General features: G+C 40.2%; 1 protein-coding gene across 1 annotated transcript; it reads right to left on the reverse strand.

Annotated features, from left to right (window-relative positions):
* Positions 1–5976: 5976 nt before the first annotated feature.
* On the reverse strand, positions 5977–14097 carry LOC115279405 (cholesterol 7-alpha-monooxygenase). Its single transcript, XM_029923965.1, has 6 exons — positions 14018–14097; positions 11712–11952; positions 10226–10803; positions 8590–8720; positions 6841–7016; positions 5977–6276 (listed from the first exon to the last, which is right to left on the reverse strand). The coding sequence occupies exons 1-6, from the start codon at positions 14095–14097 to the stop codon at positions 5977–5979; spliced, it is 1506 nt and encodes a 501-aa protein (XP_029779825.1).
* Positions 14098–15380: the final 1283 nt, after the last annotated feature.

Here is a 15380-nt window from a genome sequence, read left to right on the forward strand (position 1 = left end):
ACAGAAGAAAGCTCGTGTGAGGACATAGTAAGAAGATGGCCACCAGGAAGCTAGGGAAAGAGGCCTGAGGAGAAACCAAACCTGCCAAGACCTTGATCTTGAGTTGGTGGCCTCCAGAACTGTTTGCACCACCCCGTCTGTGGTATTTTGTTATAGCTGCTTTAGGAAATGAATGCACTGACCTGTCCCATTTTCTCAAATTCTTCTTTACATGCTCTTAGCCTTCTCCGCACCACCTTCACACCACTGGTGACACAGCTGAATGAGAAGGAAATAAAATGGATAAGCTTTGAGGTAAAATCAGCACTAACTTTCTGCCTCGTATTTTCCCTAGCTATAAAATCAGTGCGTGTCCTTACCTTGGAGACTACGATTCTGAACCACCTCCTCTAAAATTGCCTCCTTGGAAGTACCCAGGTGACTCTTCTGTCCTCACCTTCCATCTCCCATCCTCCTCCAAGATATATTTTCAAGGTAAATTAATCTACTTCTTGCTTGATTTAAAATATTTGTATCTCAACAGCATTTCCTCTTTTCTTTTGCATTGCAAAATTATTCAAATCACAATGACCCACATAATGTTATGGATTAAATTAGCTTTGGTCTGTTTCTCTGAAAATTGAAAGTCCATTCATATCATAGTTTGTCAATACACTATGTTCTGAGTCCCAAATATTCCTTTCGCAAGTGGATCTTTGGAACGTACTATTTATGAGTTGGGACTGTCTAAACGCAGTTGAACTGAAAGAAGTCATATATCTTAACGCTATTTCCTTGGCAGTAAGCCATCATTATTATGAGACGAGCAGCTTGACCTAATTATAACAGAAGCAGAGATCTAAGAGGACGCTGGGGTTACAATCCCCATCCTCCAGCCCTAGGAAACTGTACCGTGGACCAGTTACCGCACTGTGCCACAAGCGAAGGCCTGAGGATAACCAGGAACAGCCCAGACCCTCAGCAGGGTGAGCATTTCCGAAACCTCAGATAATAACAAAGTAGGGTAGAAATGTGAAGTATTCAGTAAATCAGTGAAGACTGAAGAGTTCTGTCGGGTCTCCGCCCAGTCTCTGCTCCATGTTCTGCCTCTGTCTCTGCTGACCGGGCCACCTCTCTGCATCGGGGATCCGGGGACAGGCTGCTCGGCCAACCGAGGGGCTCAGACCCTCTCCACCTCCGCTTTATCTCCACCAATAGTGAACCCACCTCATCACGCAATCTGGGGCTGAGCTCAGGCCAGCTGTGTTCTCAATTCTGTGTGTAACTCTTTCCCAATATTTTAATAGAGTGAGAAATCAATAGAGAGAAGTAAAAAGGTCTGCTAACAAAGCAGGTAGATAAAGCATTTGCAACTTGTAGAGCCTGGACTAAGAAAACACAGGGCCCCCCTCCCCCAAGCGCAGAGCCCCTCCACACCCATGATTCATCTACTTCATTGCTGTCTTCTGCTCTGTGAATAACACCAGTCCGGAGCCTTGGTGAGCAATACAGGAGAATAAAATACCGTTAGCCTCCTGTGGCTCTGGCATTCCTTGGAATCCCTCCAAGAAGTGATGAAGTAAAGGAACTAAGGTCCGTAGTTCTGAGAACCTAGCTGCTGAGTGTGCCTGATTGCCCTGGGTTCCTGCCAAAACACCCCCAGGGCGCTCCCAAGGACAGCCCGTGACAGACACACGCGACTTGGAGCACCAGATACTTCCCTAAATCCTTGGACTGTCTCCCTAATCATATGCTCACCAACACACTCAGGGGAAAATTCTGAAGAAAAATAGTTTCCTGTATGTATTTTCTGATATATATATATATTCTGGGTATTTTTAAAAATTTATTTATCTATTTTGAGAGACACAGAGCACAAGAGTGGGGGAGAGAGAAAGAGAGAGAGAGAGAATCCCAAGCAGGTTCCACACCGTCAGCAAAGAGCCCAATTCGGGGCTCGATCTTACAAACCATGAGATCATGACCTGAGCTGAAATCAAGAGGCAGATGCTTAGCTGCCCAAGCCGCCAGGGGCCCCTCTGTTTGTTTAAAAAAACAAAACAAAACAAAGCAATTTCTGTTTCCCAGGGAGTTGAAGTGAATCTCTCTTTTTTTCCTGCCAGAAAAGTAAAACAAGATTATGTATTGATGTAGCGCTGGTGACAGTGGGGGAGAGAATCGATACCTCACCACCTGGCTCCCTCGTCCCTCTTTCCTCCCCAACGGTTCAGAGGAACTAAAGATAAAAATGCCATATTGGGAACTTGAGAAGAAAATAATCAAAAATGAAAGCCCTGGCGAAAATCACTTTTCAAGCCGTCTTCCTTGGTAAAAGCAAATGTGGCAAAGTGTGAGCAGCCAGCAGATCTGGATGAAAGGGGAGGGCATTCACTGTGTTCTGGAACCTTTTCTTAGCGTTTGAAGTTTGGCAAACGGGCACGGCAGAGAGATCATCCTTCCTCCTGCCAGCTCCCCCTTTTGTCAAAATCTCTCCCACAAACTCTGAACAGTCTTAAAATTATCATGCGTTTAGTCTGTAATACATTGGCCCCAGAACTCCCAACTGGTCCATCAATATTCTAATGAACTTGACAGCAGATTGCTGGATAACTTTCACCGACTGGGAAGTAGTTTTTAGCAAATGAGGTTAAGGATACCAGACATTGTTGGTGCATGCTTTTTTTTTTTTTTTTCAAATAAACGCGGGAATTCTATAAAAATGCAGTAATGATAAAAGTTTATGAATACTTTTTCCTTTTTTTTTCATGTATACCTTTATAGATAAAGAAATGGACTGGGTGGAGTCTATGAAAACAAATGCCTCTGGTTTGGAGAGTAAGGTCCTTTAATGTTAAATATATACCGATCAATTCAGTGACTACGGTGGTTTGCTGTGCCGACAGGAGATTTCTGGATTCGGGCCCATCCTGGACCTTGCTGTGCAGCCTTTCAAACAAAATCACTTCTGTTTCACCAGATATGAGTTTCTAACTAAAAGGAGAGCTTAGACTAGAAGAATCTGAATAGTCTGTGATGTTCTGTGAAACATTGATGCCATTGCCTTTGGTGTCACCTCGATGTCCAAGCCTTTGAACTGGATCAGTCACGGTGATGTGGAGAACAGGCTGGTGACTATGATATTGGCGTTCAATGATCTATTAATGAGATGAAGGCTGGAGCCTTAAACCCAGCCGCCTCAGAAATGTCTAACACTGATCCTGGGAGGAACAGACAGAGACTCCACAAAGAACGAGTCCGAGCCATCGAGCGCTCGGTGAGGCTGAGGAACATCTCCCCGGGAGAGGGAGCCCAGCTGAACACAGCAACACTTTCCATGGTTCCACAGCAGCTCCTCGTGCGTGCCTAGGGTCCCACCAACAGCGTCCTGGCCACCCGGGCCCAGGTGATGCTCCCCCTCGGTCGAGATTTGAGGACAGAAATGAGATTACAGATTCTGTTAACGGTGGCCTACCTACCATGACCTGAGTTCAGAAAGACAGCCTGTCACTTGGACTTGCCACTCAGTGAAAAATGTTGGCTCTGGAGAAGGAACAACCCGGATTCCAATACTCCGCCACTGGCCAGCACTGTAACCTTGGGTCAGTGACTTGACCTCTCCAGAGTTCCCTCCCTCTCCCCTCTAATACAGGGGTAAGAATAACAAGCACCTCAAAGGACTCTTATGAGATTCAAATGAGACTGTGCGCGTGAGGGAAGTGTTCAAGCTTGGACCCGGACTGTGGTGACCCTGAATACATGTAGCCATTAATAGGCTTTTAGGCTTTACAACCTAATAAAGCTTTTAAGCTGTACAAGTGCAACCACTCAGTCCTGCAATGGCATCACAAGAACAGCCTAGACACGAACACAAATGGATTTGCTCGTGTCCCGGTAAGACTTCACTTCAGGACGTGGAAATCTGAAGTTCATATAATTTCAAATATCATGAAATATTCTTTTGACTCTCTTGCAACCATTGAAAACTGTAAATGTCATTCTTAGCTTTCGATCTATGCAAAAACAGGTGGAAAGGCACTCTTGGTCCACCACTGTATCAACTGCCAACCCCTACTCTGTGAGAATAAAGACATGGAAAGATGTATAGACGCATTCGCCACACTGTCAAATATATTAGGGAACTGAAATTAGAAATTTAGTTCAAAACGGTTTGCCATAGGAGCGTCTGGATGGCTCAGGTGGTTAAGTGTCTGACTTCTGATTTCAGTTCAGATCATGATCTCACAGTTCATGAGTTCGAGCCCCACATCGGGTTCCGTGCTGATGGTGCAGACCCTGCTTGGGATTCTGTGTCTCCCACTCTCTCTGCCCCTTGCCTGCTCTTTCTCTCTCTCTCAAAATAAATAAATAAACATTATGAGTAAATAATAAATAAAATAAAGTAATTTGCTATAAAAACAGAATTTTGTTCATAGTGAGCCATATCTAAATGAGTTTAACTTTCTTAATATAGAAGATAACCCACACAAGAGATAATTCCATGGTAAAATTAAATCGCAAGATGAAAACTCTTCAGTGACTGGCATGAAGCATGGAGCAAATTGTTGAGTGAAGGAATATTTTGTTTTTTCTGAGATGAATAATGAGCAAAATCATTGCAGCTTGTCACTAGGTGAATGTTTTAAGCATTCTGAATATAGAATTTAACATACACACATTCACACTTTTATTTCTGAAAGGTGAATCATGTCAAAAAGATCAAATGTAACAAATTTTCTTAAGATTTGTAGTAAAAGAAAAAAGTAAATTATATTTACATATAAATACATACAGAAATATCAATAAAAATAGTATGGCTGAAAACTCCAATGTCTCAAGTATTTTACCAAAGCACAGTTGTACACAGTCATTAAACACTAAATATAGCCCACAGTTACTTCTCCTTCAACTACAAGTCATTTAAGATAAAAAGTATTTTTAAAAAAACAACCAATGTCTAGCTACATTTAACCAACTCTTTGTCTGTTTTATATCCAAAGCTTTTTAAACAGTCGTTCTCATCCAGTTTTCATTTTAAAAGATAGCACGAGAGCTACATTCTCCTCATTGGTGGATGTTTCGTTGTACCAGAAACACTGCCTTCTCTGAAGACAATCTTCTCATCAATATGAAATCTCATGAAGATATAAATCAAGTAACTGGAACCTGATATAGACATTAGAGTTTCCAGCAAAAATACATTGAAACATAGAAAATATCCAAACGATCTCTGATGTGTTTAGGACCTCAAGGTCATCATTTTAAAAGCCCTGAATAGTATAGGGAACACTGACAAAAATTTCTTTTCATTAAGCAGCATGATAGAATCATTCGAAATATCTACACAATATACATCAACATTTGGCTGTGGAGGGAGCGTGTCAAGGGTGTGCTTGGTCATATGAGCAGCACATTTACCGTGTGTTAAGACATTCACTTCTTTTATGGCTAATAATGCTCTAAACTTCCTGTATCCTTTAGAAAGACATGAAACTGTCACAGGTGCTGGACAATGAAAAGGTTATGTTCTTTAAAAACCCAACAGATATCCCATATCTACACAAAAGAATCATATGATTTCACTAAAACGTGAATTTGTACCTTCTACATAATTGTTGGGTGGTTTTTATAAAAACAAAACTGTTTCCTTAGGGGGGGGAAACTTTTGCCAATCAGAATATCTTCATTCTGGGAGGGAAAAAAAGACTTTCTCCTTTGAAAATAATGAACTTTGTCCCTGCCTCGACGAACATCACTGACTTATTCAAATGAAAACAAATGACTGTGCTTCTAGAAGCTAGTTTTTTTCACTAGCACAGTCTGAGATAGCATCTGGGAACTGTCACTAAACTGTTAAGATTTACAAGCAAGCATCAGTGTACAGAGCTGACTGCTGTGTCGGTGCCACCGCCGCTGAACGTGACTGTCCCAAGGGACAGACATGATGGTGTGCCGCAGACCAGTCGAGTCATCTCATGTCCTCTTTTTCCAGCCGTACGTTCACAAATGTTTGAATTTATATTTAAACTCAATATCATTCAATGGTGGTAAAACGCCCAAGCCTGCGCGGGACTGGTCCAAAGGGGGACATTTAACACGACTCTCCACAAGCTCTAGTTCAAAATAGGAGAGCATCAGAATCAAAAACTGCTTGATTTCCTGCACAGCAAATAGTCTTCCGGGACAAATGGTGGCTCCCGACCCAAAGGGCATGTAGTAATACTTTAACTTGATTCCGTTACTGTAGAAGGCGGTCTTCGTCTTCCCATTTTCATCAAGATATCGATCGTATTTAAAAGTCTGCAATAAGAATACAAAGAAAAGAAATCTAGCGGCTAGTTCTAAAGGAATTTATCGCTTTCTTGACCTGAAAGCTCCAAGAAGTAATTTTGTTTTTAATCCAATCTGTTGGTCATTTAGCCAATTCCTCACCTTGACCCAGAAAGTAATAGGGAATAGGAGCTTAATAAGAATGATGGGAACAGAAAAAGCTTCCATCCTGCCTGGCTGGCTGCTTCCCCTATTAGACAGAACAAGAAGGAAGAGGTTACATTAGAAACTAGAAGAGCCAGTGTATATATGAGCCTCAATTTCCTGGATTCGGGAGCAGTACTCATTAAGGAAAAAGAAAAGCAGCAGCTCTATTATCATGATGGCAAACATAATCGAGCAGAGATGACGTGACGACAAATATCAGGAATTTTAAAAATCAGGCCATCCTCCAGGTTTTCCAAAATATATGAATATTCGACATGATTCAGTGGACAATACCTATCTGTGGTTTAATCAATTCTGCAATGACAAATGTCCTTATTTCCATCTGGGTGGACCTCAGCTGGGTATGGAACCTGCATGAACACTTACCAAAGGGTCTGGGTAGATTTCTGGATCTAAATGCATTAGCTGCGGATAGAGGGCAATGATGTCATCTTTGCGGATGTTATAGGAACCGTCCTGGAGATGCAAAGTGAAATCTTCTTTAGCAGTCCGGATGTTCAGGGAGGCGCTGGCAAGCCTCAGAGACTCCTTGATGATACTATCTAAATATTGTTAAAGGAAGAAAGAAGGAGAAGGAGGGAAAGAAGGATGAATGGAAGAACAAATCATGTATTCAAAGGCCTCATAATACGGACTCTGAAATACTGCTAGGGTAGCCTATTACACAAAGCTGAACAAACCAGGGGCAGCCGGCCGGATAAAACTTTCCCAAGCTTTATTCTGTTGCCCCTATGCTGTAACCAGTGATTCATGTGTGTCTGGATGTACTTTTTAATCTGATAATCTGAGTTTACAATCATCATTTGATAAAGATAGAATCTTCTTGTTCATCAATGGGAACTAGACTTCCATAATTTTATAGATAAAATCATCTTATTGCAACAGGACACTAGACATCCACTATAACTGAAAACTCAGTAAGTCACTTGTATGTGAATTATTCAAAGAATTTTAATTACTTTTGAGATTTAATATACTGCTAATCTTTTTATATGGAAATATTGTCCCGGATGATTAATGCCACTTTAGTAGAGTGTTTCCAAGAGCGCACTGTCATCATTACACTATCTGATGTATGATAATGCCTCCTGCCTGGTAAAGATGTAGAGGGACAGAAAGACCCAGCCTGCACATAGCTGAAACATGCAGATCTAGTAAGAAGGTCTAGCCTGATCTTCTAGCCTCTGTCCTTTTATCTGTCATGCTTTAGGTGTCCATCACATGATTGTAAAATCACAGCAGGTTAGCCCTTTAATTTACAAACGAAAAAAGCAAGCCCCCCGCACCTAAAATGATTCCTGGGGTCATCCATGATGGGCAGAACCCAACACAGAAATCTATGCTTCTTGCCTCGTGGTCACTTCCTCTAAGCCCTGTTGCCCCTGATTACATATACTAGTTTCTTTCCTCAAGAGAAGAGTAACTGAGGGGACACCTAGGTGGCTCAGTCAGTAGGCGTCGACTTCGGCTCAGGTCATCTAATGGTTTGTGGGTTCGTGCCCCACATTGGGCTCTGGGTTGACAGCTCAGAGCCTGGAGCCTGCTTCAGATTCTGTGTGTGTCTCTCTCTCTGACCCTCCCCTGCTCGTGCTGTCTCTCTCTCTCAAAAATAAATTTTAAAAAAAGAGAGAGAGAAAAGTAACAAAAACAAGAAGAAAACTCTTAGTCACTGCAAACATAGAATACTTCTGTATTTCCATAAAATACAGAGAAGCAAAAATAAGCAAAGTAAAACCACCTTCAATCCCATCACTCAACCCATGCAGCTAATTGTGGTTTTTTGTTGGTACCTTTTCCTCCTTTGTTTCCCATTAATGCTCCTGTTAATCATATTAGTGGTAAGAGTCACAATGAAGAAGACAAGAGTAGGGCAGGAAGAAGAGCAGTTGAGGAGGTAGGGTCAGGAGTCCCACTGGTTCCACCATTCTAGCCCAGGTACGAACTTAACCTTTGAATATCAATTTCCTCACTTGTTATATAGAAACTATTCCCCAGTCATAGGGTTGATGTGAGGATCAAACAGGACAACACACATGAAATACTTAGCTTAATGCTTACAAAGTAATACATAATGTACCTTGACGATTACTGTTTGTAGGACACAGAGAAACATACCTAACACAGGCATGTCATTCAGTTGCATTTGATTCAGACAAATAGGACTGCCTTCCAAGCTGATTTTTTGGCCAGCATTTTCTAGTGTTTTATTCACTTCTTCAGTAGCTGCTCTCAATGCTTCAGGGCTCCTATCAAAGGTTGAGAAAAGAAAAAACGTACAGAAAATAAATGTTTTCGATACCAAAAGAGCTGCCAACGGATAGGAGTTTCCCCCTTCTTTTAACGAGGTGGTCAAGATACCAGAGAGGTGACTGTTACTCCACTTTGCAATTGTGTTTAAGTCCTTGGGTTTTAGCAAGAAGCGAAGGCTTTACAAAGCCCTGCAACACTGAAGTAAAACTTTGGGCACACTTTTATAAATAAGTGATTCTAACAAGGATTAAATGGTCAAATTAGTCATATCCATAGCAACGGAGAAGGAAAATTGCCCCTAGGATAACAATTATAAAGTGTTAGCTAAAGTACAAATGAAAATCTAAATTTGCTCTTAAAATCCATACCATAATTTCAGGTAGAAAACAGCTTTTCCATTCATAGTATAATTTATTGTTCTAGCATGTTGACTTGTAAAATGAAAGCTACTTCGTTTTAGTGCGTGGGCGTTTAGTAGAGCCTTGGTGCCATGGGAAGGGATCTATATAACATGATGTCAGTACATTGAGTCTCAGAAGTGTTGACTCATAAGTGTATGTGTGACCATCATAAAACAGCTACTATTACCTTTATGATATTACATTGATGGTGTAACCTTACTGGAAATACATGAATTTGTCCTGGATAGAGCTTTCTCAAGTAAAAACGTTGGAAGATATTTAACATTTGAGACAGATTTGTAATGTGTTTTTTTAATCTGAAATTATTTCCAAATATTTTTTATATTAAAGGCATAATATAATCAACCATCAATGGAAATTTGGCATTCTCAATGCTGCAGACTAGTAATTTTATGTCCATGTGACACTGAACACTCAGTTTAACTGGAATAATTCAATAAACAACATGAATGTCAAATTTCTAAAAACATTTGGGAAGAAAATCATCTTATGTAAAGTGTGTAGTACATAGAGTGTTTTTATTACATAATTTAAAAGGCAAAATCTAGCTAAACCTCATCATTAATGCTGAATAATATCATGATTGATCCATAGCTAACATGGTTGGTCAAATAAATGCTAAGACAGAAATTATAATGGAGCAAAACAAAAAAAAAACACAACCAACTGTTAAGCACAAATGAATAGGCATAGGTACTGCTCTCTTACTGTCCAGAAGTCAGAATCACTTCAATGTATTTTTGTGATTATGAAGACAGGATTCATCAACGTAAGCAGGTGTCACACGGAACAGCCTGAAGTTGAAAGCCGGGCTCTGGGCCCAGGCGGCCTGAACCGACCCTACATCATGTATTCTGTTCCCCTGGGAAGGTCTTTGCTTCCACAAGATGCGTTTACCAGTCACACTTGCTTATGTTATTGTGAGACTGGATGAGCGGATACATATTAAGCACTTATAAAGTAAATGTCACTCTTGATTGAAAGCATGACAGAATACAAGGAATCTTTTTTAAAGTGAAAGTAGTAGATTTTCTTCTTTCTATTAAAATAAAGAACTAAATGGCTGTGTTGGTAGGTACCTGATGGTTTGAAATAGGCTCCAGAAAGTCGCCGGGATGGTGTTTGCTTGCGATGCCCAGAGGACTGCGAGGTGTGTCTTAGCCTTCTCCACGTCGTCTAAGGTGGAAAGCATGTCGTTCAGAAACCTGACCAGCTCTGAGATGTGGTCTCTCTTTCCGAGGTTCTCGTGTCGCAAGCCCTCTGCCAGTTTTTCCCGAGCGTGGTGTGCGGTCTTGAACACGTGAATGGGGAGGCCTGCTACCAGAGCCGGGAAGATTTTGTCAAACTGCTTGAAGTGGTCAAGTTTATTGAGAATAAGTGCTTTCTGGGCGTCTTGCCCTGTAAGATCTTTGCCAAAGAGAGTTAAATACCCAGCCTCAAACATCACTCGGTAGCAGAAGGAATACATCCCTTCTGTCCCCCACGCAGGCGTCTTCGATTGAGCCCCCAGCGGATGTCGCATGACCAGTTGGAGGTTCTCCAGCATGGCTTCCGTGAGCGAATTCAAGGCATCGCCCTGCAGGGTTTTGATGAAAGTTTTGTTTATGTTTTCAGTGGTATTTCCATCACTCGGGTCGATGCTTCTGTGTCCAAACACCTGACGATGAATGAAATGTGTGAAAAAAGAGATTAAACCCGATGCAGTGCTAGGAAGTGGCCGAAAAACAGATGAGATACTTTCCTAATTCTCTACCTGTAAAAAAAAAAAAATGACAGGAGGGAAATTGGCCTTTCCACATATGATTTCAGAGCACTTTTCAAATATATGGCCAAATCATACCCTTCCTGGAAAGCCAAGTTGAAATTCCACTTCTTCAGCGAAATATCTTTCAAACCACACGATTTGTCTATCTCTTACTTGTCTTCTGCTACTGTATCGATTTGAATGTTAATTTGGTACTAAACCATATTTGCTTTAATCAACTGTTCTCTTCTATATTTTTTGCAGGTATACTTTAACCAGACTGTAATCTACTTAGAGCAGATACTGTGTCCAATATTTTCTTGCAGAGACCCACTAAATATTGGCTAATTCCTTTCTCTATAAAAGAGCCTTTTAGATTATAGCTAAGCGGTACCAAAACATCTGATCAGTTGCTTAGCAAAATTAAATGATTGGTGTGGCCTAACTGTGGTAAAACTGTTGATCAGTGTACGTTTCCACCACATGTGCCCTGGAGGTCACGTAGGCATCACTGACATGAGTGAGTTTGTACCTCCCTTACTGATACAGTGCCATCTGGCTCAGTAAAATGTTTCATTTTTACCTCACTCTAGGTGGTTAACAAATGACAAATCTATACCTAGTTTGGCTTTTGGAATGATTAGTACCAGGAGGCTATGTCTAATTGGATTTGTTATGTTTCTAAGAGTCTCCATGTAAGGGTGAGCCTCTTCAACATCTCTATTTTTGAAGTCTAAGGACCTCAGAATGCTAAGTAGACTGACACGTTCAGAAGTAGAAAACATACGAGCAGAACGCCGTATAAATGGAAAGCCGGCTACCTTTGCAGAAGTAGTGAAGTGAAACTTTTTCCAGTCCAAGTACTTCCCATGGCACAGCACCTTCTGGTATGACAAGGGATTTGTAAGGAAGTGGACATAGTTCCCCATCAATCTGCAGGTGAAAACAGGGCCATGTTTCTTCTGACTTGCTCTCAGGAACTCAAGAGGATTAGCACCAAATTGGAGAGCACATCCCAGGTAGGGAATCAATCCATTCTCCAGAGGGGGTTCGCCCATTTGTCTGGAAGACACAAATACATGATAGATACGAGGAATTACACATTGTTTTCTATTTACACCTGGTCTTTAATCTTTTACTACTGACTTTCAACTTCAGAGTTCTACAGTTCTAGATAGTTTTTTGTTCACAGGGCCCTCATTTTTTTACTAAAATAATGCATTATATTAACTTAGTAACATAGTATCTTGGTGAAAATGATTCGCTAAATCAATCCATCCATCCATCCATCCATCCATCCATGAATTCCACAGAGAACATTGGTTGTCTACTAAATGATAGTCATTTTCCCCAATGATGAGGATAAAAGACTCAACAAGGCCAACAAGGTTCTTGCTGTCAGTAGAGACGAAACCACCTACATTCGTGTTTATATTTTTTCTAAACATCATTGGCCTGAGTATCTCAGAATGTTTTCTTTTGTTGTTTTCTTTCAATATACAGAATTGCAGAGAAGATGGCAAAATGAAAGTTCTCAAAATCTTCATAATTTAAAGATATTATATCCTTTCATGATATTTGACAATAAGAAAAATCTCATTTAAAAAATAGCTTACTATGAGGTGAAATTATGTAAATATTGACAGGATTATCAATTATGATTCGACACGCATTCTATTTTTCTGTGGGGTTTTTTTGAAGTATAGTTGACACACAATATTTTGTTTGAAAGAGAGTGAATGAGTATGAGTGAGGGAGGGGAAGAGGGAAAGAGAGAGAAAGAACCCCAACCAGGTCCCATACCCAGCACAGAGCCCAATGTAGGGCTCAATCTCACAACTGTAAAATCATGACCTGAGCCAAAACCAAGAATCAGATGCCTAACCAACTGAGCCACCCAGGTGGCCTGACACACAGTCTTTCATGCTATTTTAGATGTTTTTCTTAACTAATATAAATATTAATTTTCCAACATAAACTCCTATCCCTCTTGACAGAATTATTTAGCATAAAATAATTATTTTCAGTGTATTAGTTCAAAGATAAGTAAGGTTCACTAAAACTAGAAATTATCAGGCCTGAATTAAAATACCTTAAAGCACGCACGTGCACGCGTGCGCACACACACACACACACACACACACACACACACACACACAAACAACTTGTAAAAGATAGACAACGCACCACAATCTACATAACTGAAGACATGCTGTGGGTAATTCTATCTTTTGGAGATTGATATAACAGAATACTTACATGCCCCTCCCCCAAATACTCTTTGAGCCAATCAGAAGGTAAATAAATATGGCTATGTATATGACTCTATTTGTGTTTCTTGCATTCTTGAACCAATTATAAAAAAATGACACACAAATAAAAGTGATAGTATATATAGCCACTTCCCAATTTAGCATGGTTTATTATCATTAATGAGAAGAAAGTAGTAGAATGATCAGTGCAGGCTCTGTGCTCTTGCCCAAGCCTAGGCTGAGTCTGTACAATGCACAAGAACTAACAGAGCATCTATTTAATCCTCATGTTAGAAAGAGACCCTTCCCACTGCGGACCCCGCTTACCACTTGTATCCTTACTAATCCAGACTTCACCTATACAGACACACATAAACATACAAAGAGACCTTATGAAATTTCTGTCAGGTATGTTTAATAAGTTTGTACATTTTTGCATCACCATGAGTATGTCAAAACTAAAAGGGAAACGCTGTCTTTCTATCTTTTGTTAGACCTAAGATACCACTTTAAAATTTTAAATTGAATTTTAAGTTTAAAGTTTTTTGATTAAAAAAACAAGGGGCACCTGGGTGGCTCAGTCGGTTAAGCGTCCGGCTTCAGCTCAGGTCATGATCTCACGGTTCGTGGGTTCGAGCCCTACGTCGGGCTCTGTGCTGACAGCTCAGAGCCTGGAGCCTGCTTCAGATTCTGTGTCTCCCTCTCTCTCTGACCCTCCCCTGCTAGCACAGTCTCTCTCTGTCTCTCAAAAATAAATAAATGTTAAAAAAAGAAACTGCTAGTGAGTGTACACCAAATTTATTACATAACAATGAAGGTAAAAGAATATTAAAGGAATGCACAAAAATGCAATTTAAAAGCAAAACATTCCTTACCTTCTCCTCATTCCAAGAATAAGCCATAAACCACAGCATACTGCTATGACAATCCCCCAAATCAAAGATACGGTCGTCATTTTGCGAATGTAATGCAGACTCGAATGTGAGTCTCTGATTCGAAAGGGAAGGATGTCACTGAACAGAGACTCCGGCTAGGCTTTTATATACAGGAAGACCCTACACTTGAGTGACCAAGGCAAACAATTAACCATTTGTTCATCTTATTAGGAAAAAAAGAAACTGGCCTTGAACTAAGTCCATGGGTATCAGAAGAGGTTCCAAAACAATCAGAGAGCTGTAATACTTGGTAAGTTGAAGGTCTCTCAAACATACGCTGACTTAACATTCAGCCCTGGTAACGACAGCTAACATTGCAAGTTTGGTGTGCTTATCAAAGGACAAAACATAAACGTGTTCAGGATGAACATATCAAATAGTAAGGTAAAATGTAATGAGTGAAAAAAAATAAGCACACATTATCATCCAAAGAATGAGTGGATCTTGTTAGCTTTTGAAGAAGAAATCAATTTAAATGATTTACAAGAGATATGGTGGTCAAGTTCAAAGGAAAGAGAATTGGGTGAAATGTTTCTGCTGCTTCATGTTTCAGTGCTTTCACAGAGTCATAAATATTTTACTATATATAGTAACACTTACGTTACTTACCTAAGATTCTCAAAAAGGTATCTCAAATAAGCCCACCTGCCAATTAAACAGTTTCTTTTAAGCATCAAAGTCTTATCAACCATTTTTGCTAATTGAAAATACATGATTACTTTTTCCTATTGTTAAAGTAATGCAATTTCGTTTCAAATAATCTAAGACTAACTGAAACATATCTTGGTAGAAAGTGAAAGTCAATTTATAACTAACCTCTCCTACTACTCCCCACTCAGGGCCAACAACTGTTAACTGTATGGTATGTATCCTTCTACATTTTATTTTAACACACACACATATATTACTTGCACCCCTATTCTATGCCAAGAATTCTTCAAAAGTATTCTGGTTGTGTAGGTGTCAACAAGATGAACAGAGTTCCTAATCTAATGGAGACTCTCTTTCAGCAGAGACAGATATTAAAATGTGTTATGAATAAATATGGTGTAGAGGGTATTGAGGACGGGAGAACTTTAGATTTGGTGTTCAGGGAAGGGCTCTCTGAGCAGTGACATTTCAGATCTGTATGGCACAAAGTGATTAATCAAGTAGAATCAGAAGGAAAGGACTTTTAACTTTTTTTTTAATGTTTATTTTTCAGAGGCAGAGAGAGATAGAGCATGAGCAGTGGAGGGGAAGAGAGAGAGGAAGACACAGAATACCAATCAGGCTCCAGGCTCCAGGCTCCAGGCTCCGAGCT

Source organism: Suricata suricatta, chromosome 15 (genome assembly GCF_006229205.1).
Source record: "Suricata suricatta isolate VVHF042 chromosome 15, meerkat_22Aug2017_6uvM2_HiC, whole genome shotgun sequence".
Classification (NCBI taxonomy): domain Eukaryota; kingdom Metazoa; phylum Chordata; class Mammalia; order Carnivora; family Herpestidae; genus Suricata; species Suricata suricatta.